The sequence below is a fragment of the Macaca mulatta genome, chromosome 17 (genome assembly GCF_049350105.2).
Source record: "Macaca mulatta isolate MMU2019108-1 chromosome 17, T2T-MMU8v2.0, whole genome shotgun sequence".
Lineage (NCBI taxonomy): Eukaryota > Metazoa > Chordata > Mammalia > Primates > Cercopithecidae > Macaca > Macaca mulatta.
The window spans coordinates 93,996,513-94,022,272 of NC_133422.1; the positions used below are offsets into that span (position 1 = coordinate 93,996,513).

At 39.5% G+C, this 25,760-nt stretch overlaps 2 protein-coding genes across 10 annotated transcripts in view; one reads left to right on the forward strand and one right to left on the reverse strand.

The window, feature by feature from the left end:
- Window positions 1-25,760, forward strand: part of UBAC2 (UBA domain containing 2) — a 189,989-nt gene that overhangs the window by 88,625 nt on the left and 75,604 nt on the right.
- GPR183 (G protein-coupled receptor 183) lies at window positions 8,204-21,265 on the reverse strand. Its single transcript, XM_001091970.5, has 2 exons — window positions 21,114-21,265; window positions 8,204-9,832 (listed from the first exon to the last, which is right to left on the reverse strand). Exon 2 carries the CDS (start codon window positions 9,812-9,814, stop codon window positions 8,729-8,731), a length of 1,086 nt encoding a protein of 361 aa, XP_001091970.3. The 5' UTR covers window positions 9,815-9,832; window positions 21,114-21,265; the 3' UTR covers window positions 8,204-8,728.

Genomic DNA, 25,760 nt, shown 5'->3' on the forward strand with positions numbered 1-25,760 from the left:
TGTGTTAGGAGATCGAGTTCCTCAAAGAACATTGTGTGTGTGTTTATGAAGCGTTGCTGATCTTTTCATATGGCTTTCTGGTATAACCTGTTCTTTGCTGGTGACTTTGTTACCACCAGCCGTCTCTTATTAGGACCTTTTTTTTTTTTCATTTTTATTTATTTTTAATTTTTTTTCCCACTTTTAGGGTCAGGGGAGTACATATGCAAGTTTATTACATGGGTAAATTATGTATCACTCAGACTTGGGTTACAAATGAGCCCATCACCCAGGTAGTGACCATAGTACCCCATATGTAGCTTTTCAACCTCCATCACCCCACACTTCCCCCACAAGCAGTCCCCAGTGTCTGTTCCGTTGTTCCTGTCTTTGTGTCCATGTGTATTCAATGTTTAGCTCCCACTTATACATACAAACATGCAGAATTTAGTTTGCTCTTGCCATGTTAGTATTAGGACTTCTTGAAGGTGTGCTGAGACTTCCTTCACATGTGATCTTAGAATGTGGCCAGTGCGCGTCCCATTCTCCTATGATTTGGATTGCTGTGCTTAACTGATTGGAGATGGAGACTGGTAACTATGTCTCTCTCAATTCTTTCTGAATCCGTCCCTGAATTTCTCCTCTACGCTCTGATGTAACAAGAGTAAGGGCGTGTGTTAGAGAACAGTCTTACCATTTTTAGAAATATATTACAGAAATGTTCAAATATACACAGATACAGAGAGAATGGTATAATGACTACCATGTACACATCACCTTTTAATCATTTTTTTCAACACACAAACTTCAAATAATTTGACAACTGGATCCCTAATGGGACACTGGTTTCCGTTTTTCATTTTACCATGTGGTTCCTAAATTCTGCATGGTGGTGGCCTCCAGTGTCCCTCAACCCTGCCCCTGCCTCAGATTTGCCAGTATCTCTACGGGCCTCTCCAGAGGCCTGAGTGTCGGGGGCAGGTACCAGGTTTCAGGTAGAGCCCATGAGAGATTGTTGGGGTTGAAAACCAGGACTGCCTTGATTTCTTGTCACATGGGTGTCAGGCCTGTGGGTCTGTTTTGGTAATGTCTTCCTCTTAAGTGCTGTGTTTTGTTTTGTTTTGTTTTTTTAAATTTTGAGACAGGGTCTCACTGTCACCCAGGCTGAAGTGCAGTGGCACGATCATGGCTAACTGCAGCCTTGACTTCCTGAGCTCAGGTGATTCTCCCACCCCAGCCTCAATTCTTTCTGAATCCATCCTGAATTTCTGCCTCCACCCCACGATGTAACAAGAGTAAGGAAAAATATTTCTTTTTTTTTTTTCCATAGAGACGAGGTTTCACCACGTTGCCCCGGCTGATCTCCAACTCCTGGGCTCAAGTGAGCCTCCTGTCTCAGCCTCCCAAAGTGCTGGGATTATAGGCATGAGCCACCATGCACAGCCTTAACTGCTGTTCTTTTAACAAACCAATAATGTTCAACTTTCGGACCTTCTCCTTGCCCTGGCTCCCTTACTGGGGAAAATAATAAGCAATAATACATGAAATGGCACTTGCATATACTTTCATTACTCTCTTGAACATATGATACATGATATGCTAAAACATACTGTTTGCATTTATTTTTATAGGCTAATATAGGCAGTAACCTTATATATTTTTACTATGTAGCCCCTGCCAAAAATTTGATATTTCATGTCAGGACTTGATGGGAAAATTGTGAAACTGCTTCCCTCAAGCAATAAGAACGTATCAAAATGTTACTTTTTTTAGATTAGGTCTCAAACCTTTTGTAGCCTCTGTGTAGTTTCATTCTGACACACTTTTTTCTTCTCCAAATCAGCCTGGGAAAAGTCATTCTTGCACAGAAACCAGAAAAAAATGTTTTAACACTCTGAGAAAACGGATAAAAGCCAATCAGAAAAGCACTTGAGTTCTTGTTTTGGATCAGTTGCGGTAGATGCCATGTGGGGCAGAAAGTAACGTGGCCCCTGCTCTGGAGTGGTTTTCAGTTGAGTGGACAGGATATCTAAGAGCATTACTAACTACGAGAAGCAACACAGTTAGCATGCAGATAGAGAACAGCTTTGAGAACAGCTTTTTAATGTTTGAGGAAGATGAACCCTTGAAACAAAAAGGAAATAATATATTGTATTGCCCTCTTAAACAGCTTCTTCTTTCTAACAACAACAGTATTGCCAGGATTTCTCCCAGTTGGGGTATGCATTATCAGAGATAAAGTAGGATAGCAGTCATATGCTGCTTTTTTTACATGTGGAAGGAAACGGAAAAGCTAGTGGTGCTCCTCTTATACTCTCAACAGAAAAGTTTCTTTTTGGAAAATAAATCCTGACTGATTTAAATGTCATTCTAGTTTCTAATTTAATATATTTTCCATGATTAACATTTTAGTACCAAGCAAGTATTAGTTATCTGTTGCTGCCTCACAAATTATGACATGCAATAATATCAACCTCTTATTCACCATATTTTAAAACTACAAGTCATATAGTCTCCTCAGCTAATATTTGATGACCTATAGTCAACATATATTTTGGAGCACTGTCTATGTTCAGGGTGTCATGCCTGGTGCTATCCAGAATAGAAAGAAGGAAAAGCTAGTGTCTCTTCCCCAATGGAGTTTATGTTTCATTTTAGGGACACAAGAATATTGCACATGAAGTAATAGACCACAGACTGTATGATGGCTGGCAAAGAGCTTGCCTATTATCTAACACTTACTTCACTGACAAAACAGTGAAGTCTAGAAAGGCTCAAAGACTGGACAAAGTGGGATGGAGCTGGGTTGGAGTCAGACGGAACCAGGCCACCAATCTCCAGGCCAGTGTGTTTTTTCTTCGTTTGTTGTAAAATCTAAATTAAAGCTATGTGGCATATACTCTAAAAGCCAAATAAGTTGAGGAAAGGAGGATGGATGGCTTTGAGTAGTCAAAGAAGGATTAAGGGAGGCGGTGTGATTTGGATGTAAGTGTAAACAAGAAGGGGAGGAAGCAGAAGAATCCCACCAGTGAGAACCAAACATTTTATCCACAGGACAGAGACAAAACCAACCAGATGAACTTGAAAGGCTCATATTGGGCAATGGAGAGAAATTAGGTTGGAGGGAGTTGAAAGTGTAGGAGAGGAACTTGGACTTGATGTGGTAGATCATGGGGAACTATTCTGAATCCCTGAGCATGAAATGACACAATGAAAGTGGAATTAAGGAAGATTATTTACCAGAAGAACTGGATAGTGTCTGCATTTTTCTTTTCTTACACTCCGTGTATTGGTCTTTTTTTTTTTTTCTCATTCCAAGTAGGTGAAACACTGTGTTAATCAGAACAGGTTAGCTTATGTTGCAGCCACGAAATAACCCTGAAATCACAGTAGCTTAATCCATAGTGTGTTTCTTGTTTGCACCACTTGTCTAATACAGTTGGGTGGGTCATGGGGTGGGAGTTCTCACTTACTTGTTCAGGGACCCAGGCTGACAAAGGTGCCACCATCTAGAACATTGCCGGATGCTGTGGCAGAGGAGAATGCCACTCCCTCACACTTCAGGCTGGAAGTGACACACGCCTCTTTTGCCCCCAGCCCATTAGTCAGAGGTAGTCACATGCTCTTCCTCCCCACCCTCAAGGAACTTGAGGCTATTTGGTGAGCAGTGTGTGTCTCTTTCAAGGCTTTCTGAGGACCTGGAACATACACGTTTCTTTGTTTAAGAGAGAAAATACGATGATGAAGAGTGCAGACCCTGGAGCCAGACCCCAGAGTGTAGAGCCTGGCTGCCCCGCTTGCTGTGACCTTGGGCAAGTTACTCAGCCTCTGTAGCATAGTTTCATCATCTGGAAAGTGCGACTGGTAATAGAACAAGCCTCACAGCATTCTTGTGAGATTTGAATGAGCACTTTATATATGTAAAGTGCTTAAAGCACTATGCTATATAATTGTTAGCAAGTATTTATTATTGTTGTTAGTCATCATTTAATCTGCTGGCTTCTGGTACAGCATCCTAAAGAAAGGCTAAAATTTCTGACTCTCATCAAGAGGCCTGGGGGAAAGAGGTTGTAATTAGGTGTGCCATGGCCAGTGTCTGGACTAGGATGATGATAGTGGGCAAAGAAAAAGATAGGCAAGGCTAGGCGCGGTGGCTTATGCTTGTAATCCCAGCACTTTGGGATATATCACTTGAGGTCAGGAGTTCGAGACCAGCCTGGCCAACATGGTGAAACTCATCTCCACTAAAAATACAAAAATTAGCTGGGTGCGGTGGTGGGCATGTAATACCAGCTATTCGGGAGGCTGAGGCAGGTGAATCATTTTGAACCCAGGAGGTGGAGGTTGCAGTGAGCCAAGATTGCGCCACTGCACTCCAGCCTGGGTGACAGCAAGACACCGTCTCACCAAAGGAAAAAAAAAAAAAAAAGAGAAAAAGAAAAGATAGGCAAGAGTGCGTGTAAGAGGAGAGCACCCAGGTAGGGATTTGTTCACCACCTGAATCCCATGGTTGAGACAAAAGTATCAGGTGTGGGTGACAGAGAATGCAGGTAGAGTTTGCAGAGAAATTCAGGGGCTTGAGGGGAAATCTGAATTCAGATGTGGTGGTGGGGAGATGTCCAAGGCCCTGGGGGAAATAGGAAAGGGAGGAATGGAGCTCAGGCTACAGGGTGGAACCTCTTACTAAGCAAGTTTCAGTAAGTGGTGGCGTGAATGCTCCAAGTCAGGCCACAGGTTCGGGGGCCAGAGTGTGGGATTAAACCGGCTCTGCCACACCATGTGACCTTGTTGCTGTAGTTTCCTCATCAGCAAGATGGGGATGATAGTCATACCATGTCTTAAGGTAGTGAGGATTAAATAAGATGATGCCCATAGAGGACTTGGAAAGTGGCATGTAGTCAGTGATCAGCAAGGTCTTAATCGAATAGAAATTTGGGGGCTGTCTTTTAAGCAACCCACTTTTCTGAGTTTAATGAAAACCTTCCATTGGCAGCAGTTCTGATAAGTACTCATGTAGTCCTCCCTGGGTTCAAAATAATGGCCTTGTCACCAGGTCACTTGTAATCCACATGCTTTTCATTTTCTCATTCTTCACCCAAATAGTCAGTGAGTGAATATCTTTTAGCTATGAAGAGAGTAAGAAATTACAATGGGCTGAAAAGTAACTAAAGTAGACCATTTTAAGGGCTAATTTAAGATCAGTGCTTCCCCTTCTAAAATCACATGCCACCTTGTACTCATTGGTAGGAGCCACTGACTGCCCTTGCCTCTTGAAATATAAAATTATTTCTGTATTTAGTTTTAAATTCACTTGTTGGCTAATTAGCGCTCTCCTTTAATGTGTCTAATTTAAATTACAGGCTCTTCAAGGTCACGTGCTCTATATTGTGTAACTGCCTTCAGTTACACACGTGCTCTACATATGTAATTGAACATTTGGGTTATTTCTTTTCATTGAGAATTAAGAACTTCACAGGTATTTCAGTAGGGCTTTAGAATTTTGTTAGTAATAGTACAAAACATACGTTGTCAATTAAATAGATATTTGAGGACCTTCAGTGTACCAGGTTCTATGGCAGTGCTGTGTATATAAGAGAAGAGGCACTTGCCCTTACCGAGCCCACAGCTTAGCCAAGTTTATAATCTATACCTATTGTTGGGTTATTTGTCTTATTTAAGGATTATGCAGTTTGCTAGCATGTAATAAAGCAATTGAGGCAATTGAGGCTTCTAACACCTTTTCAGGGGCCACATGATTGAGTTGTCTTCTTTATGGCTAGGATATGGAATTGGGGTTACATTCCTTTTTTTTTTTTTTTTTTTGAGACAGTGTCTTGCGCTGTCGCCCAGGCTGGAGTGCAGTGGTGTGATCTCTGCTCACTGCACACTCTGCCTTCCGGGTTCACGCCATTCTCCCACCTCAGCCTCCTGAGTAGCTGGGACTACAGGTGCCCACCAGCACGCCCAGCTAAATTTTTTTTTTTTTTTTTTTTTTTTGGTATTTTTAGTAGAGATGGGGTTTCACCATGTTAGCCAGGATGGTCTTATCTCCTGACCTCGTGATCCGCCTGCATCGGCCTCCCAAAATGCTGGGATTACAGGCGTGAGCCACCGCGCCTGGCTGGGGTTACATTCCTAATGCTGCCTTTAATTTATCAGGGTGCCTCTTCTGAAGTTAGGTTTCTTTATAAAGTCTGGGTGACACTGTTTGCTCAACCTGTTTCACAGGATTGTAGAAAGGAAGATGTTATATAATGTATGGACTGTTTTATAAATTATTGAGCTCTTCACATATACATGATGCCATTTCTAGTATCTGACACTGTTCTATATATACTATCCTCTCGCTGAATAGTCAATGCATTTATTTACACTTATCCAAACTAAATAGCTTTGAGGGTTTTTTTTTAATGTGGTCAACTGCCATAATAACTATCCATTTTCCCAGATTAGTTTTTCTAGCTCACAATTATTATTTAAAATTGTTAATAATATATCACCCAATTCATGTAGAAAATACTTACAGGGCTGTGGTTTTCAAACGATATGTTATATAACAAAGTCATGTTCTATAACAGAATATAACAGTTATACAGCCCTGCCATGTTCTCCAAGTTGACTTGCTGGTTAGGGGAATGCCCCAGAAATAAATGTAAAGCTAACTAATAACAAGACAGTGAGAGGATGCCCACAGCCATGTATGAACAGTGGCTTGGTGAGTAGAATGGGCAGCCTTTAAGGGGAGTGATTAGCTGAGTTTGATTGGACTACAGACTTATAAGAAAACATTAATTGGAGATAGGATTAGAGTTTACCTTTTTGGCAGTATGGTTGCTGATGACTGGATAAAATCATTTATATAGATTTGTGGTATAGTGGAGGGAGGAAGAGGCAGAAAACTGAACAGATAAAAGAATGTTATTCTGTTGTCAAATGTCATAGGTATTTACTCTCTTGTTTGCAGGATCCTAAGAATTGACTCCATTAGCCCAGAGAGGACTCTTGCCTACCCTCAGAGAGCATGTTGGCTCATACATCCCAGAAAGTGCCTCTACTCCAGTGTAGTCACAGAACCAGGGCACCACAGAGACGCTCTGAAATGGAGGAAGCTTTCTTTTTGGTTTTCCTTTAGTAGTCTTCACAATGCTTCCTCTTTAGAGATCCAACTCAGATGACTATCTAAGTGCCAACTTACATACAATTTGTTGTTTTGCCCTTTCTTTTCCTTCACTTGGGAAAGTTTAGAGGTGGAGTGAAGGAAAGGCACTAAGATTTGGGCTTTCATCCATGTTGCCTCACCTGTCTACATAAGATGTTACGAAGACCAATGCCTATTTTTGACAATGGCTTTAAAGTCAGGTGGCTCTTTGTGAAATAAATGTAATGCAGATCTGAATATATTAGTAAATGGTGTTGAATCAACCATTAAGATTAATTTTCTTACAGAGAAAAAGTTGAAAATGAGTAAGGCAAGAACTTGAAATAAAATATTTTCAGGATATAAAGTCCAATTAAAAATTTAAGGTGTAACAGAGTGAGACCCCCTTTCTGAAAAAAATTTTTAAAGTACAACTCAGAATTAACATTTTCTTTATCTACCATTATAAAAATTGGTGTCATTGCCAACAGAGAATACTGTATTGGGGTAGTTTTGGGGATAAAACAAATTTGAACTGGCAGACCAGTTGACTACTTGGAAAGGTCCTGGTACTCCTACTAAGGTACTTATTTTAGCAAGTATATAATATTGTAAAGAATCCTAAGATGCTTAATTTTGTAAGTTTGCATTTTACTGTCTATCATATTTAAGCAAGCAGCAACTATATTTTCCACTGCTTATCATGCACCACTCTTCTCCTACTTGATAACTCAAACCACTGAAATACAGATGTAGGGTACTAACAGCTTGGGGGAAGAAAAGAGAAATGATCCCCTAGCGATCCCAAGAAAACCAATCATATATGCATGTTTTTTATTCCCAAGATGAATTTAGCAAGTAGACCCTCCTCCCAATGGGCACCTCCACATAAAGTCTTTTTCATATTGCTAAGCAGAGGCCCTTAAAAACTATGCTGGCAGCTCCAGGAAAAGCTCAGTGCTTTCATTGCCTCAGTCATCGTCATTATTTATAATGTTGCAATTCAGAGTCTATCTATTGCCAATTATCTTTTCCCTGACACTCCCGCTGGTAGTTGACAGTGAGCATTGAGGGACAGACTATAACTTTGCAGCATCCTGCTTTTTATTCCAAAAGAGTTCTTTAACAAAGTTTTATGACTCAGAACAAAACAAAACAAAACACTGATGTTATTGAGGGAATTAAATCTAACATTGAGAGAAATTTGGATTTAAGAAATATGTTATTTAAAAAGTATGTTACAGTATTAACATCTGGCAATATATAATCTATTCAGTCCTTTTTCTTTTGCCATTTGTTGGCAAGAAATATTAATAATTAATTTTTTATTAAAAGAAAACTTTTTACATTGGGAGTTATTAAGAGTGCCTCCTTTTGGTGTATTCGTTTACAAATAAAAATGAACTATTTATTTTCATTTTTATTGTACTTTATGTTGTTTGCTTTATGTTGTTCTCTTGGGGTTACTTCCGAGTTGGAGATGGGAAGGTGCCCAGTGAAAGAAATGTAAAAGAATCCTCATTGGAAGCTGAACAATTATTTTGCTTTATAAGAAGTCCTGCAAAGTTTGTCATACAGTTTACTTCACTGTAAACCAAAATACAATCCATTTCACTTTCCATTTGAAGACTTGGAATGTATCATCATCTGCGTTTCTGTCAGTTCACGTGAGTTTTCTTCAGGGGCTGACTTGACAGCACTAGAAATCGATACACTGACTTGCCGTTTCAGCATCCTCATAACCTTTCTCTTGTAGCCTTTACATGCAAAGAAGTAGATAAAAGGGTCCATGCAGCAATTGAAGTTCATCAGGCATACTGTAAAGTGCAGAGAAATCTGGAACGAATGTCTTTGGCTACATTCCAGGAAATTAGAGAAACGAAGCTTCTTAATCATATGTTGAATAATTGCAACATGATAAGGTGTGAAACAGAGAACAAACACAACAATAATAAGAATAATTGTGTTGAGAGCCTTTTTGTTTACACCAGATTTCTCAGTGAGTGGGTTTTGTTTGGCAGTTCTAAAGAGTTTGCAGCAGATCTGAGAATAGCAGATGAGAATGATTATAAGTGGAAGTACATATCCTATGAAACATGCCCCAAGCAGAATCCAGGGAAGAGATTTAGTTTCTTCAAAGTTTGGATACTCCATGCATGTAATCCTTTCAGCTTCCTGCTTTGACATAGGGTTGATGAGGAGTGGGAGTGTCTGAGCAAATACTAGAATCCAGACAAATATGCACACACCTTTTGCATGTTCAATCCTCTTTATCTTGTTGTAGCGTAGAGGGTGCACCACAGCAATGAAGCGGTCAATACTCAGGCAGGTCATAAAGTTCACACCCGCATATGTGTTGATGTAAAACACTAGCGCAGTTATCCTACACAAGGCATCTCCGATTCTCCAGTCAAAGCCCATTGCATAGTAGGCTATTCGTGTAGGCAAAGCGGTGGTAAAAAGTATATCAGAAATCACCAAATTTGTTGAATAGAGGGTGGTAGAGTTGATTTTTTTCCTGTTTTGAACAATGACAACCAAGGCTAGTAAGTTTCCCACGAGCCCAATGATGAAGACGAGGCTGTAATGCAGAGGCATTACTATCCTGGCTGTGCTGTGATGTGCATAGAGGTCACAGTCATTTCCCTGAGGAGGTGCAGAGGGCATAGTAAAATTGTTAGCCATTTGTATATCCATTGGTGGTGGTCAAGGTGTCTAGAAAAAACCAAGAAGTGTCATTTAAGTAAAAGCATATGTATTCAATTTGATTACTCATTAGTTTAAAAAAAATTTCAATAATCTATCAAAGCAGTCCAAACTGTCTTTTATATATCTAAGTTTTAACATTTCATGACATGCAGTTTTTAACAGTTTGTAATTATAATATGGTTAAATATATGATAACAGGAAGAACAGAATAAAATTTATGTTTTTACTCTCACAATTTGCTGACTTTGGCAAAGCTCTGGCAAAGGAAACAGAACCAATTAAATAGGGCAAACGCGTTTTTGTGACAGAAGGGAATGCAGTAACTTTTTAGGCAGAAATTCCCCTTCCCTTTTTTAAATCATTGTCTGGTTAAGTAAAGCACCCCACATTTCAGACAGGCATTAACCTTTGCTTTTAAATTTAATTTCAGTTGAATTTTTTTTTTTTAACCAAATGCATATCACTGCCAGGAAATGAAATCAGTCACCACATTTATGTAGTGAAATACGAACTTACCACAGTGATCTGATTTGTGTTAACCTAAAAGTCTGAGAAATAAGCTTAGTCCATGTTAGGAACTGAAAGTTAGATTTTCTTTTTAAAAAGAAGAAGACGACGACCACAACAACCATGACTAAAATGACAAAAAAAAAGAAGAAAGATAAAGAAAATGAGAGAGAAAAAGACTTAAGCTACTTCAAGGGGAAATTATTAAATTTTAAAACTATCAATCTGCAAGTACTCCATGGATCTGTGCAATCTACACTTCTACCTTTGCACATAGTAGCAAGCATCACACATTATATTTTGTTTCTTGCTTTGTTCACTAAACATCTTCATATCAGTGCAATGTATATATTTGTCATATGTGTAGCTTTTATATAAACATTTGATAGATATTCTACAGTTTTCCAGTGTGTCAATGCATAATTTGCTTAGCTACTCCCTTGATAAACTTTTAGATTCTTTCCAATTCTTTTCTTGTTATAAATAATGTTGAGACAGAAATTTTAAGTCCTAAACTGAAAAATGGAAAACTCCTACAATAAGGTTCTGTAGATGAGGGTAAACTTTGATTAAAGCAGGAAGAGCAGAGCAATAAATCCTGTGTGATTATTTTTAGAAGAAAAATAATTCCTCTGATAGAACTGTGTGTATGTAAATCTCACCTGGAAGTCACCAAAATTGAGGGGCACTTTCAACATATCTAGTGATGTTGCTACTGTATATTTAAGGAAATATACAGTATTTCCTTAAAGACTATCTCTACCCTGATTAAAAGCACTGTCTGCAAATCTGCTTCTCTCCCTGCTGTATTAAATGAATTGGATCTCAGGAACTTCATTCTAACAACCTTAAAACTGATGTTCATAGACACTGAGGGTTATCAGAGGATTGTGGTCATGTTATGTTAGAGGTATGCATTCTGTACAGTGTTGATGGGTTAATCATTATAACCTAAATGGAAATAAAACCTAAAGCAAAAGAGAGCAAAAATGGAAATAAAACGTTTTATTATCCAGAAAAGAGACAATGGGAAAACAGCAAAGAATGAGGATGGTAAGTAGAAAACACAAGAGGGTAGGGATGTGTCACAACAAACTTAAATGGGTTGAGCTTGCCTATTACAGGACAGAGACTATCGGTTTAGATTTAAAAAAAAAAGATCCAGCTGTGTGCTGCTTAGAAGAGATACAGCTCGAAGTGATTCAGAAAGGTTGAAAATAAAGGCAAGGGAAAATATGTACCAAGCAAATCCCAGCCAATAAAAAGGTAGAATGGCAGTATTAACATGGAAAACATAGAATTCAACGCAAATTCAATATTAATAGGAATATAGAGGGTCACTACAAAGGTTAAAAAGAACAGTCTACAAAGAATATAAAAATAATCATGAAATTTGCATGTAACAGCAAAATTTGACAGAATTTGAAGGAGAAATTGGCAAATTCACAACCATAATGGTAGATCTTAACACATTTGTATTATAATGTGCTAGATAAAAAAGAGATTAAAGACTTAGGAGATTTACTCAACATGATTTAAAAGCTAGTAGAACTTGTACTGAAGACACATGAGCGTATCTTCAAATTTGACCATGTGCTAGGTCACCAGAAGACTCAAAGCTTTCAGAAAATAATTATTTTCTGATCACATTGCTTGACTACAGTGCAGCTAAATTATAAACCAATGATAAAAAGATAAAAGGAAAGTTTGGAAATGAAAAAATACACTTCTAAGGAACTCATGGGTTAAAGAAGAAATCACAGTGGAAATTTTCAGATGCTTAGAACTAAATGATGAAAATACTACCTGTGAAAACTGTGGGATGCAGATAAGGCAATCTGAGATAGATATAAAGCCTTGAATGCCTTTATTTAAAAAAGAAAAGATTTAAAATAGATGTGTTAAATACACAGTTCAAGAAGCTAGAAAATAACTGTCCAAAGCAAGTAGAGGAAAACAATAGAGATAATTGCGGAAATTAGTGAAATAGGAAAGACAATAAATATCAGTTTTATATTTTGTGCAGGAAAAAAAATGGAGTGATTCTTAAATAGAAAATCATAGAGATTGCACTGTGGAATAAAAGTATAAAAAGATTTTTCCATTTACTTGGGAAAAGCTTAGTGTGAGAAGCAGCTTTTCAGGAACTAAGACTAGACACAAAGGAGAGGTGAAAATTCCAGGCAATGGTTGCAGCTTTGGAATAGGCAACAATAACTTTTATTAATGTTTTTCTAAGTTCTATGAAAATGTTTTTTTCCCAAAAATCTGAATGTATATTTTTGAGTATTTATAAGCAGATTCATGGGAATTGCCTTTAAAATACATGACGGGAAAAAAAAAACTTCACTGTAGAGTCTGCAAATCTTCCATATGAATAATTATTATTGTAGAAATTAGGAAAGTAACACTCATGTAAGACTCAGAGGAGAAGGTGCCGTTGCTTGCCAGTTTATATACAAATGTGCGTCTGACTGCAATACCAAATAAGATGCAGCATCTAGGAGAGCCAGAGATTGCAGGAGTTTCAGAACAAAGTTCAAGAATGTTTAACATAGTTTGCAAACAGTTCAATATCTTTCATTAGGGGATTAAATATTTTATGTCATAGCCATACAGTGGAATACAGGAATACAGCCATGCAGTGAATACAGTGCAGCTCTGAAAATGGCAACATGAAAATGCCTGTTTCTTGACTGGAAATTATGTTAAGTGAGGAAAGCAGATTATACAACATGCCACTTTTTTGGGGGATGTGGAAGCAAATACACACACACGAACACACACACACACAAACACACACAGAAAGATGTCTGTATGCCAAAACATAATTTTGTATGAGTAATTTTGGAGCTTTACTCATATATTCTGGATTTTTAATACTGAACATATCTATTCAAAATGTTCATTTCTGTTCAGTGACTGGAATGAATAAATAGGTAAAAAAAATTTTAATGGAAGAAAATTTTAGTTCACCTATTCTTGTAAAAACCTTGTTAGCCGACATGCTTTTCAAAGCTTGCCCTTCAGAGTTCCTTTTTCAGATTTCTGCATTAACTTACTAGTTCTGTACCTTTGCATTGTGTCATCATGTAGAAACCTCACAGCAGTCCTGTAAGCTTGAGCATTGCTACCCCTTACCTACTTACCAGGTGATGAAACTGACAATAAATACCAATTTTATATTTTACACAGGAAAAAAATTGGAGTGGTTCTTAAAGACCACGCTGGGGTTAAAGGCCATGCTGGATCCTTCTCTGTGATGACCTGGCTTCAGGTTTCTTCCTCTGTTCAGTTCTTTGCACAGGCAGCTGTTTCATGCTGCCCTTAAAGAACTGAAGGCTTGTGGTTTCAAAGTGGTCTAGGCTCTAAGGGCCATCCTCACCTATAATCATGGCACATGCGCAACATGGCCCAGCTGCTCCAGAGCAAAGGGACAATTCCTTCTAAGCGCAGGGGGTGCCCACTTCAACAAGAGGTGCCTTCCCACGTGGGAAGCCACTTGTGGCCACACATCATTGAGCCCCAAGGGGTAGCCTGCTGAGGGTCCTTAACTGATCATCATTGTGCGCTGGAGGTGGCCAAAGAAAGGCATTTGCAGAATGTGGACATGTAAGTGGGATGGCTTAGAAATGATCTTAGGTAAAGGTAAATGCATGCTTTGGATATTTGGATGTTTAGTAACCTCTTAAAGGATGATTCCACTAGGTAGACCTAATATGTCACTTTGGTTCTTGCTTATATTTATCCTGTGTTATTAATGCAGTAGTTTTAGCCAATTTTATGATCCCAAATTGAGAGGAAAATCCTTTCATATGCGTGACTGTTACTATCCCATTCTTACATCAGCCAGTCTCAATTTATTACAGTCTTCCCTCAGAGATATTACTTTATATCTTCCTTTAATCATCTTAAGGATTCCTTTCTGAAACTTGAATTAAGTCCATTCTTTTATTCAGCAGAAAAATGGCTGTTAGTGCCTCCATGTGCTAGATGCTGGGAATGCAGAAATGGTACCTTTTTGTATCAGAGGGTCTGGAACTGAAGGGTGGATATACAGCGCTGAGCATGTGCTGTTATCTGAGTGAGGTGTTCCTCGGGATTCTTTCACACACACAGCAGTATGTGCTGGGTTCCTCCTCATACATAGCAGTATTCTGCTCACTTTGTGCATTACAGTGCACCAGTGTCAATATTTGGATAGTATAGTTATCTTTTAATCATTTTCAGGTAGAAAATTTATTCTTAAGTATATTTTAAGTATTTTACATTTTAATTATTAGGCAGCAGCTTCTGACATGTTATTTAAGATATATACACTGAGGTATACTAGAAAGTATTATCATGTATCATTGTATTGCCTAGGGAAAAACCCAAATAAATGTTTGTTCTAAATATTTTTTCTTTAGAACACTAATATCAGAATTAGAGCTTCCTCATGATGCATTCTAATGAAAAGGTGCACGTGGCCCCTCAGCCGTCCTTCGTGCTGCACGCACTGAGGGACAGGAGTCAGGATGGAGGCCTTGCCCTGGAGGGCGTGGATAATGACTGGGCTACAGGAAGCCTGGATCGTTTTTCAGGTTCCACCTGTGGAACAGGGCTCTGTCGGCCTTCAAGGCTCCTGTGCCTTCTGCTGGGAGCCACCCTGGAAGCCATCTATAGCATTCTCTTATTTTTATTGGTAAACAAGGAGACCATCCCAGTTTTGCCTCTGTAATGCAGTATTTAGTCCTTTTAACTTTACTGTTATCCTAACATGTGTAAAACAGTAAGTTTCTTCCTAAGCAAAATATCTTCCAAAGTGTTTTTACTTATGCTTTGGGAAGTGAGCCTGTGTGTGTTTTTCTCTAGAATGTATTTCATTGCTAATAGAGTTGGTAACACTTCTTGAGATATTATCATCTCATTTTTGCATAACCGGACATGTTGACATGCACTGACAGGTTCTTTCTAGCCACAAAAGGAAAAAAAAATAAAAGGCCCCCCAAAACTCATTTATTTAGTATCTAAGAAAATTGTCGAAGCACTGATGTAGTTTGCGCTCTGGAAATGTTTACCCTAGATACCCACTTGGAGGGATTTGTGATTTTTCACAGAGGACATGTAGCTTCCGTGGTCCTAATTTACTCGCTCAAGTAATTAAAGTGTTTTCTCAGCCTTTAATTTGGGCAGAAACAGAACAAAATCTTTACCATATTCGGGGATTTAGTTGGCGCTAGAATAACAGCTTTTGGTTTTTGCTGAAATGTCACCTTTGCCCTCTAATAGTTATTTATTTTAATAATAACACCTTGAATGAAAAGGGGCTTACCTAGGAATTCTGTTTAAATGTAGCCACTAGCAGTGACTGGAATGGGTCAAGTTGTGCTGAGATGATCACCAATTGGAGGTGACTTCTCTGTAGGTCAAGTCTGCTCTAGACTCAGGTTATACAGAGAGGTGACCTGAATCAACATGCCCACAGCAAATGTACCAAAGAGGAACTTACAGAAGCTCACTTTCAAAAACAGCCAGGGGAGCCACCCAGATGCGGCCACACAGATACTAATGATATGTGTATATTGTTAAGTGATGAGTGTTGTTTGATCTGATTCTTTCTCTGATACACTGTCCTTTGACTACTTTGAGGAAAGGTTAAGACTGAGGAAAAATTTCTGGAGCAGGGAGAAATGAAATCACTGGAAAGGAGAGGGGAGACGAAAGCTCGGGATTAATTGAAATTATAAGGATATGGTTCTACTGAGGAAATAACGACAAGCACAGATGTATCAGACGGCAGGCCAGGACTGTTTCAGCTCCCTTGAGAATAAACCTGCTCCACGGAAGAAAGAAATCATTACTTCTTCCTCTGGTTACCTGGTTTTATAAGTATTTGTCAATTACTTGAAAACACCTTCTTGTTCAAACAGGGACGTCTAAATTTGGCCCAGTGTCACACATTCTGGGTCCTAGCATTCAATTAGTGATTTTTCTTACCACCTTTTTCACTGACCATCATCTGAGGTATTATGGGGGCCATTTGCCTGTAAAATGGACAGTGGGAAACATGCATTCCTGGTATGCAAGAGGAACCTGCACTGCTGTGGAAATATGACCAGCATAATCAGAGCCTCCTGGTGCTTCATTAATAAAGTCAGATTGTCCATTCTATTAATAATACACTGCTAACCAACTGTCATAGTAGTCAGTACATGCCTCTGTGGCCTGGTTAAATACATCTTTGTACAATGTAAGGTGACTTTTTCCCAGCCAACTTTGAGTCCTAAATTGATAGCTATGTCTGGGTCCATGATTCATTTTTTAGAAAGATTGAGAACAATATTCCCTATATCCTTTCAAAAAATCACGCATACCAGAGTGATATTCAGCATAGAGTTGACTGTGGTCCATCTGTTTGGGGGACCTCCCCTGCCTCCTGGGGGGCTTATGGAGTGTGACTAGCCGAGGGACTTAGTAGAGGCAGCCTTACTGAGGAGCTCTGTGACCGGCCTGCTGACCCCATTGCATAGCCTGGGTCAGACCAGCTCCCAATAGATCTGCAAAAGGCTATTTACAGGACCAAGCACAGAGACCTTCTTCAAGACAGAAAAACCTCTTCAAGACAGAAAAAGTGTTTAGCAGTCTGCCGTTTCCTCTGTGCTTTATATGTGTCCCGAACCCGGTGAATGTGCAGTGAAGACCCACTTCAGCTTCATAGACGCGTTCCTTGGAAATGATGGAAAGGTGCTTGAGCGCAGGAATTCTTTGGTTGAACACCCACTTGCGTATTTGGGGTTTCACATATTCCAGTTATTTTCTTTCACCTTTCACTAGTAAAAGCCACCTGTGTGGCTTTTGGTGGCTTTTATATTGAAAAGTATGGAAGTTATTGAAGATGAAGATGACATATGTTTAGAGAACTAAGAAACTAAGAATCCCACCATAATACTCATTTTAGTGTAAGAAAGATATTCTCTGTTTCTATCTGGCATGATTTGTAGGATGCAACATGTGGGAAAACTAACTGCGTAATATAAAAAGGCTCTTTATAATGAAGCTCTGTGTCTTTAATATTTTTCCGCTGAGTCCTGAATGTTTCTGGAAATCATATGTACCTTTTCTCTTTCAAGTTCAAGGAGTTTCAATTTTGTTTTTGTCTCTATTATCACATGGAAATTAGGGAGGAACATTAGATATCGTTATTTTATGGATAAACCAAATTCCAGATCAACTCAGTCATTCGTTCAGGGATCTTACTGGGGTACTTAAGGCAGGGTTCATGAAGGCGCCCAGGACTCCATGTTCTCCATCACCTGCTGCCACTAGTCAGCGAGCAGTCCCTGTGCCTCAGCCTGTGCTCTGCTGCACATCCGTGTCTGTCTGTCTGCCTGTTGTGTGCCATTCCCGCCCTTCTGCCCACAGCCACGGCAGCAGCTTCCCGCCAGGCTCTCAAACGGGGCCCATCCAACCCCAGGCAAACCACAAGATCTGTGTCATGACTCACAAGTTCCCTCATGATTTGAGCTCCGTTCCCTCTTCAGGAGGGTTGCTGGCCAGCTTCTCCTGATCGTGCCCTGGCTCCAGCCATACAAAATTACTTATAACCTTTGGATGTCCCATGTTCCCTCACAGCTCTGTGCCTGGTAACACTCTTCCCTCTGTCTGATGTCTCCTGGCCCCTGTCCTATATCCTCAGCTCCTACTTTCCCTTCCAGGCTTAGTTCTAAGTATCGCAGGAGTGTTCCTGTTCTCCATCCTCTGAAGGGCAGGGTGGCTGTATTTGTGAGGGTGCTGTGCTCTGTCATAGTGTCTGTATCATTGATTTTCTTCCCTGTCTCCCATGAGCCTGTGAAGTACGGTGAGTGGGAATCCTGTGGTGTTAATTTCTTGTATCTCTAGGTGATGTATGATCGATATTCAATAAATACCCATTAAAGAATAGGAACATTGCAGCTTTCTTAATCCTTAATGAAAGATTCTTTATTACACTACAGTAAGCCCTTGATGAATAATAATCACCAAAATTACTAAGCAGAGACTGTGTTCCAGGTACTGCCCTGGGCACTCTATGTGTGTTTACTCATTGAATCCTCTCAGAACTTTCACAAGTCCATTGACAGATGGTGAAACGGAGGCACCAGGGCACTTAAGTGACTAAAGACCTAGCTGTTAAGTGTCAGGATTCAGATCCAGGCGATTGACAGATGGTGAAACGGAGGCACCAGGGCACTTAAGTGACTAAAGACCTAGCTGTTAAGTGTCAGGATTCAGATCCAGGCGGTTTGGCTTCAGAAGTCACATTCAGTACAATACAGTTTATGTCCTGTGTCCGACATGATCTGTTATTATGGGTAGAAAACAAGTAAAATAGGAAGGCATCTCAAAACCTTAACGTACACTAACTCATACCTATCTGAACAAGAAAGACTGGGAGAGCTGGGGAAGGGAATGGGGGCAGGGAGAAAGAGACGTTGATTCAAATGAAGGAGTTTATTAGTTTATTTGTAGCATATTTTAAAGTAAGTAAAGATTTTATAAATGGATTTAGACTTTACTGTTTTAACAATATTTTAATAATAAAGCAATTTAGACTGAAATTTCAATTGAAAAAATATGGTGAATACCTAGAATAGGCTTTTATCCTGTTAATTGATTTTAAAACTACTTTTTAGATATTTGCAGAGATTTAACAAAACATTTTTATTCATCTCTTTGGGCTTCCAAAACACCACAGGCATCTGTGTTACTGTCACAGCTTTCAGAGGATTTTCACCTGCGTTATCTCATTTTATACGATACCCAGACTTCTTGGGAAGGTGATCAACCCCCCAGACCGGAGGACACCACACGTCCTCTACACAGGCCACGTCCAGGGCTGCCTAACAACTCCAGCAGGTCTTAACCATAACAGAGAGAAAAGCATCCCTGTAAACGGCTTTGTTAGGTGCGAAGCTCTTAAGCTTCTTAAGGATGATGACTTGATCTCATCTAACATTTTATCCCATAGAATGCTACAGAACCAACCTACAATAGATATCTATTAAATATCTATAGAATAAATAAATGAATTAAAGTCATATAGCAACCTGAGTTAATATTTATTCCATTAAGTGACTGATCATGATACTAATTAGCTCTAGGAAGCCAGATGAAAGTAATTTATGCAGGGGATCATCACCATTATCACTGACATGATACATAAACATGTGAGTGAACATTTTGTGGAGTAGCATATTTTTTGTGGTTTTATGTCCAAAAAGTGCAGTGAGCCCCCAGAGAGAAAACATGCTAAAATATAAGAAGTGTGGAGTCCTACCAGTAAGCACAGTTAGATGTGTGATCATCCATAGACTCAGGGCCATTTATTTTATTTATTTATCGAGACAGAGTCTCGCGCTGTCGCCCAGGCTGGAGTGCAGTGGCGCAATCTCGGCTCACTGTAACCTCCACCTCCCAGGTCAAGGGATTCTCCTGCCTCAGCCTCTCGAGTAGCTGGGATTATAAGTGAGTGCCACCATGCCTGGCTAACTTATATTTTTAGTACAGATGGAGTTTCACCATGTTGGCCAGGCTGGTCTTGAACTCCTGACCTCAGGTGATCCGCCTGCCTCAGCCTCCCAAAGTGCTGGGATTACAGGAGTGAGCCATCACGCCCAGCCAGATTCAGGGTCTTTATGTAAAATATCCATAACATATCTGTTGGATTCTCCCTCTGGTACGTCAGTGGCCAGAGGGTTGGGAGAAGAATTGTAGGAGACAGTTTCTTAGCACTTATATTGAGAGGCAATGTTGTAAGGACTTGGCAGTAATAATACTCCCCATTTTACAGGTAAAGCAGCTGAAGTCAGGTATTAGGTAACTTGCGTGGCGGGCCACACAGCTTGTAAATTACATTTGAGCCTAATTTCAGAGCCCTTGCTCTTATTACACTATATTGTATTCAGAGTGACACCAGAAAACCAAAATACTACTCCCCCTCCCCCAGCACACACACAAATACACATATACAAAACCCTCACCCCCCTTTAAAGGAAGTCTCTTCACAGCTTCTATTTTGCCAAGTTTCTGTTACCACCATTCCCAACCTGGACATAAATGTTGCCAAAGCACTGCATAGAATTCATTTTGATTTTCCCCCCGAAGCACATAGAAAACATATGTTTAGTCTAACTAAATGTAAATATAAACCACACAACAGACTTTTTTTTTCACTTATCTAATTAGTAGTATTTAGCATTTAAAAAGCAAAGATTGGTACTCTTTGCTGGTGGGAGGGTAAATTGGTAAAATGTTTTTGTAAACCAAAAAGTACCATATTATATCTAAAGCTTTAGAAAATATATCCTTTGCCCTAGGAATTCTACCACTGAGATTCCATCCTGAGAAATAATCTTATATTTCTAATAATTCCTATAGTGTAGGAATATTCTATATTAAAATAACTTTGTTCCTTTTCCTTCATACTAAGTTATCCTGAAATATTGGCATTATTTGCATAGTTTTGCTTGATACTGTTTTTTGTCATTGTGAGTTTATACAGTAGTACATGAAGTAAGCCCTATTTTTTGACAAAGATATTTCTGGCGGACCCATCGCTTTCACTCAGCTTTGTAAGAACTAACTAGACCTACCAGTCAGCAGAGAGTCTAAACTTACATTATTAGTATAATTTTTGTTAGAAGTGATGGTAGCTTGTTCTTAAATAGATTCTTTTCCTTTTTACCTTTAACTTAAAACTTAGGCTTTTAAAGTTTTTCTTAAAAAAATTTGTTGAAAAAGCAAAAGATCTTGTACTTACATATCAGTGACTCGTTCGGATCTCTGTGTAGTAGCTGTCAGTACTTGTCCAAACTGAAGTAAGTTAACTGTGGCATGTTGTTTTAAGAGAGACTATGCAGACATCCTTTTATGGTGGTGACTTTTTTTTTCTGTCACCCTGTGACTGAGCATGTAATGAGCAGTTCGTCTCGTGTACGTGTGTGCACTTTTTTTTTTTTGTTTTAAATGGGAAGTGAAATTTTTTATAGTTATTTAAAAAAAACAAAAAACGACTATCCAAAAGCCCCTTGGAATTTATGAATTGTTGATACCTGTGGAACTTTATAAATTTTTCTGTAAAGGTTTAAGTATCAAAAAATTCTTTGAAAGAGACTGAAGCAATAAACCTTAACCCAAAAAAAAGGACCAAGTTACTGATGATTTTATATTGATTTTCTGTGTAAACGTGTGGGTTTTTTAATGTTTTAAGGAAAACAATGTCAACTTTGACAGTGCTTTTTACCTGGAAACTTGGTATCAGGGAGTAGTTTACACATTCTACCTTATCCACAGCTTATGAAAGAAACAGATTTCTGTGGTGTGAGGGAGAATGACAGTCCAGGATGTGGAGTGAACAGAATTAGTCGCCGTTTTCAGTCGAGAGCCTGCCTGAGTCAGTGACTTCGCGAGTACCTGAATAACGGGGAAACAGTTGAAGGGAAGCCCACTATAGATAAAATCCAGCCTCTTCAGCACAGGATGAAAGAGACTTACACCATTCACCTCATAGTTTTAGTTGACTCAGTTTAAACCAACAGCATAACATATCTGTCAGAATGCAGTTTATTTGTAGGCTAAATTACCAGATATGCAGCACTCAGATCAGGAGAGGTGATTTTACACTTAGGACTGATCTGGCCATTCCCAGCCACTTCTGGGTGCCGCATTTTACGAATGACGTAGATGACAGCTGTGGCAGTGAGGGGCCTGGATAGCAGGTCTTAGGAGAACTGATTAAATAAGCTGGGGATGTGTATGCTTTGTAGGCCTAGGGTCATTGTCCTTCTGCTTGTGGAAACTCTCATAGAAAAGTGTTTACATTGCTTATGTCAGTCTTCCTAACTCCAAAGACTAGCGGGAGGGCCAGTAAGAAGTTACTGGAGATAGCTTTCGGATCAGAAGATGAGAGTCATTCCCAAAAGTTGTGATTATTTTAAAAAATGGAGTATGCTGTTTCTTATTTAGATGTTTGTGTAAACTTGATGTTGATTTTGAGGGATGATGTAGACAGAATTGAATCATTTGATAGGAATTTGTAACTCTGTGACCTCAGAGACCTTTCTGCTCCAGGATTCTGTAAAAATAGTTGAGTAGCTTTTGCCTCCCACAGATGTCATTAGGTTCTTCTAACCTCTAAAGTGCTGAGAGTATGGAGAAACATTGTCAGACACAAGAAAGAGCATCAAGTAAGTCAGCTGAATTCTTTGGGCCACCACCTCTCTGTGTATAAACTAAAGGTATTGAACTAAATGATCTCCAAGGTAATTCCTAGTACAAAAATTCTATGAGGGGGTGTTACAGAGGTTTTATGACTTGGTGGATAAACATGACATCATATTCTAGAACTAGTTCATTTAAAACTTAGACTGCAGGCTGGACGCGGTGGGTGACGCCTGTAATCCCAGCACTTTGGGAGGCCAAGGCAGGTGGATCACGAGGACAGGAGATCGAGACCATCCTGGCTAACACGGTGAAACCCCGTCTCTACTAAAAATACAAAAAATTAGCCAGGCGTGGTGGTGGGCGCCTGTAGTCCCAGCTACTTGGGAGGCTGAGGCAGGAGAACAGCATGAACCCGGGAGGCGGAGCTTGCAGTGAGCTGAGATGGCACCACTGTACTCCAGCCTGGGCAACAGAGCGAGACTCCATCTCAAAACAAACAAACAAACAAAAAGCAAACTTAGACTGCAGAGTACTTGAAGAAGACACTGTTGATAAATTTTTCAGTTTGTTGAAAGACCATTCTGGTGGGGTTTTAGCTTTTAATTTTGAATAGTTATATTAAGTAAAACATTTTTATATAGTGAAGGACTCAACTAGTTAAAGTAATTCCTCTGACAAACTGGATCTGTCCCCCCACTTTATTTTTATTTTTTATTTTTTATTTTTATTTTTTAGATGGAGTGTCACTCTCTCCAGGCTGGAGTGCAGTGGCGTGATCTCGGCTCACTGCAGCCTCCACCTCCCGGGTTCAAGCGATTCTTCTGCCTCAGCCTGCTGAGTAGTTGGGGCTACAGGCATGCGCCACCATGCCTAGCTAATTTTTGTATTTTTAGTAGAGACAAGGTTTCACCATGTTGGCCAGGATGGTCTCCATCTCTTGAACTCATGATCCACCTGCCTTGGCCTCCGAAAGTGCTGGCATTGCAGGCATGAGCCACCGTGCCCAGCCCCTTTTTTTTGATATCAGAGTAGTCAGACAGATGAAGAGGTGATGGGGTCATTATCCTGTAAGAGGCCACTGAAGCTGCATATTAGATCATTTCATAAGCTCACAAACCTTGTTTTATTGCTGTTGAAAGTTACCAGGGTTTCTTGAGTTGCGATTGTACTGTAAAAGTAGAGTTGATCTTTACAGTTTTTTGTTTTTTTGTTTGTTTGTTTGTTTGTTTGAGACAGGGTCTCACCCTGTTGACCAGGCTGGAGGGCAGTGGCACAATCTTGGCTTACTGCAACCTCTGCCTCCTGGGCTCAAGTGACCCTCCCACCTCAGCCTCCTAAGTAGCTGGGGCTATAGGCACATGCCACCACATCCAGCTAATTTTTGTTTGTTTGTTTGTTTATTTATTTATTTATTGTGGAAACAAGGTCTCATTATGTTGCCTAGGCTGGTCTCAAACTCTCCTGAGCTCAAGCCATCTGCCTGCCTTGGCTTCCCAAAGTGCTAGGATTACAGGTGTGAGCCACCACATCCAGTGACCTTTTCTGTAGAAGAAGTGACATGGACATTTGCAACCTGAACAGGCATCTGTGTTATTTTAGTTTATGTTTTCTATCGAGTGCAATCATGAATATGTAGCAGTAGATGCTCTGTAAGTATTAGTGATATTAAAGGATGAATTAGCAATGGCTCACACCTGTAATCCCAGCAGTTCAGAAGGCTGAGGCAGGAGGATTGCCTGATGCCAGGAGACTGAGATCAGTGTGGGCAACACAGCGAGAACCTGTTTCTAAAAAAAGTTTAAAAATTAGCCAGGTGTGGTGGCTCACACCTGTAGTCCCAGTTACTCTGGAGGCTGAGGCGAGAAGATTAGGAATTAGAGGCTACAGTGAGCCGTGATTGTGCCACTGTGCTCTACTCTAGCTTGGGTGACAGACAGATACCCTGTCTTAAGAAAATAAAAGAAAAAAAGAAAGGATGGATGAAATGTTTATAACCTGCTTTCTCTTTTCTGTACTACAGCCTCATCTGCTTAAGCCAGAAAGGGCTTCCAGAAGGTAGTTCTTCACAGTATGAAAAAAGGTCAAACTGAATTACTGTTGACAGTATAAAGAACAGATGTTGTCATAAAATAAGGAAAAGAAAAAGACTGGTCAATGACTAATAACATTATGGTACTTTGTGAAGTCTGTGTGTATAGAAATAGCAACGGAAAATTTCTACAGAACAGCCTGTGTAGTTTTGGTCTGAAATGTGTATATGTGGCCTAGTATTTAGTCATCGTTTAAAATTATACAGTGATTAGTATTTTTTAAGGAATTTTTAAACTTCTATTGGTATGTGAAATGTAAACAGTGGTCATTAAAATTTCTACCAGTATTTTTTTAGTTCACATTGAAATGTAACCTCAAACAAGAACTCTGCTTTAGATTATTTAGTTATAACATCATTATTTGTACTTTATTACTAAATGTGAACAGAACTTCTATGAATTAAGCAACTCGAAGGGCATGTTCTGTGGTAAGAGACCTCTGGTGCAATTGGCTCCCCAGGTAGGGTTTCATAATCACCAAGAGAGCAGACCATATTTTGAGCTACATATGAAACCATATGTTTTAATCCCATTAAAAATGATAAAAAGGAAGGGGGCTTTTTAAAACAAAAGGCAAGTTCTGCTGTATGGTTTTACTGTTTTAAAGGAAAATTCATTTCTTCTGCAAATATTTATTGAAACCTTACTCTATGCCAGGCACAATTCTAGACAGTGGGGATAAAACAGCAAACAAAACAGACCAAAATCCCCGTCTGTGTGAAGCTTCCATTCTACTTTTAAGATAGACGATAGCTGGCAGTGATGAGAAGGCTGTAAGTGCTGTGGGGGAACAAAGTCAGGAAGAGAATAGAGAATGCAGAGGGGGAAGACTGAGAGGGTGGGAGGTGTGGTTTGAAATGGGGCAGTCAGGGAGGGCTTCTCTGAGAAGTTGCTGTCCTGCGGAGCACAGGATCAGGATGGGGATGGAGACTCAGGGCCTGGAACGTCTTTTTCATGATTGTAGGTGGGGAGGCATTGGAGGATTTATGCCCAGGAGTGACTAACTCATACTTTTCCATGAAAAGAAGGCCCAGCTGTTTTAATCAGTTGTGCTTGGGTTTGTAATTGGACAAAAGCAGTTATTTTGTGTAGTATTTAAAAACTGCTTTGTTAATTTAAAAAAATCCAACCAATATTGAATATGGATCGTGTAT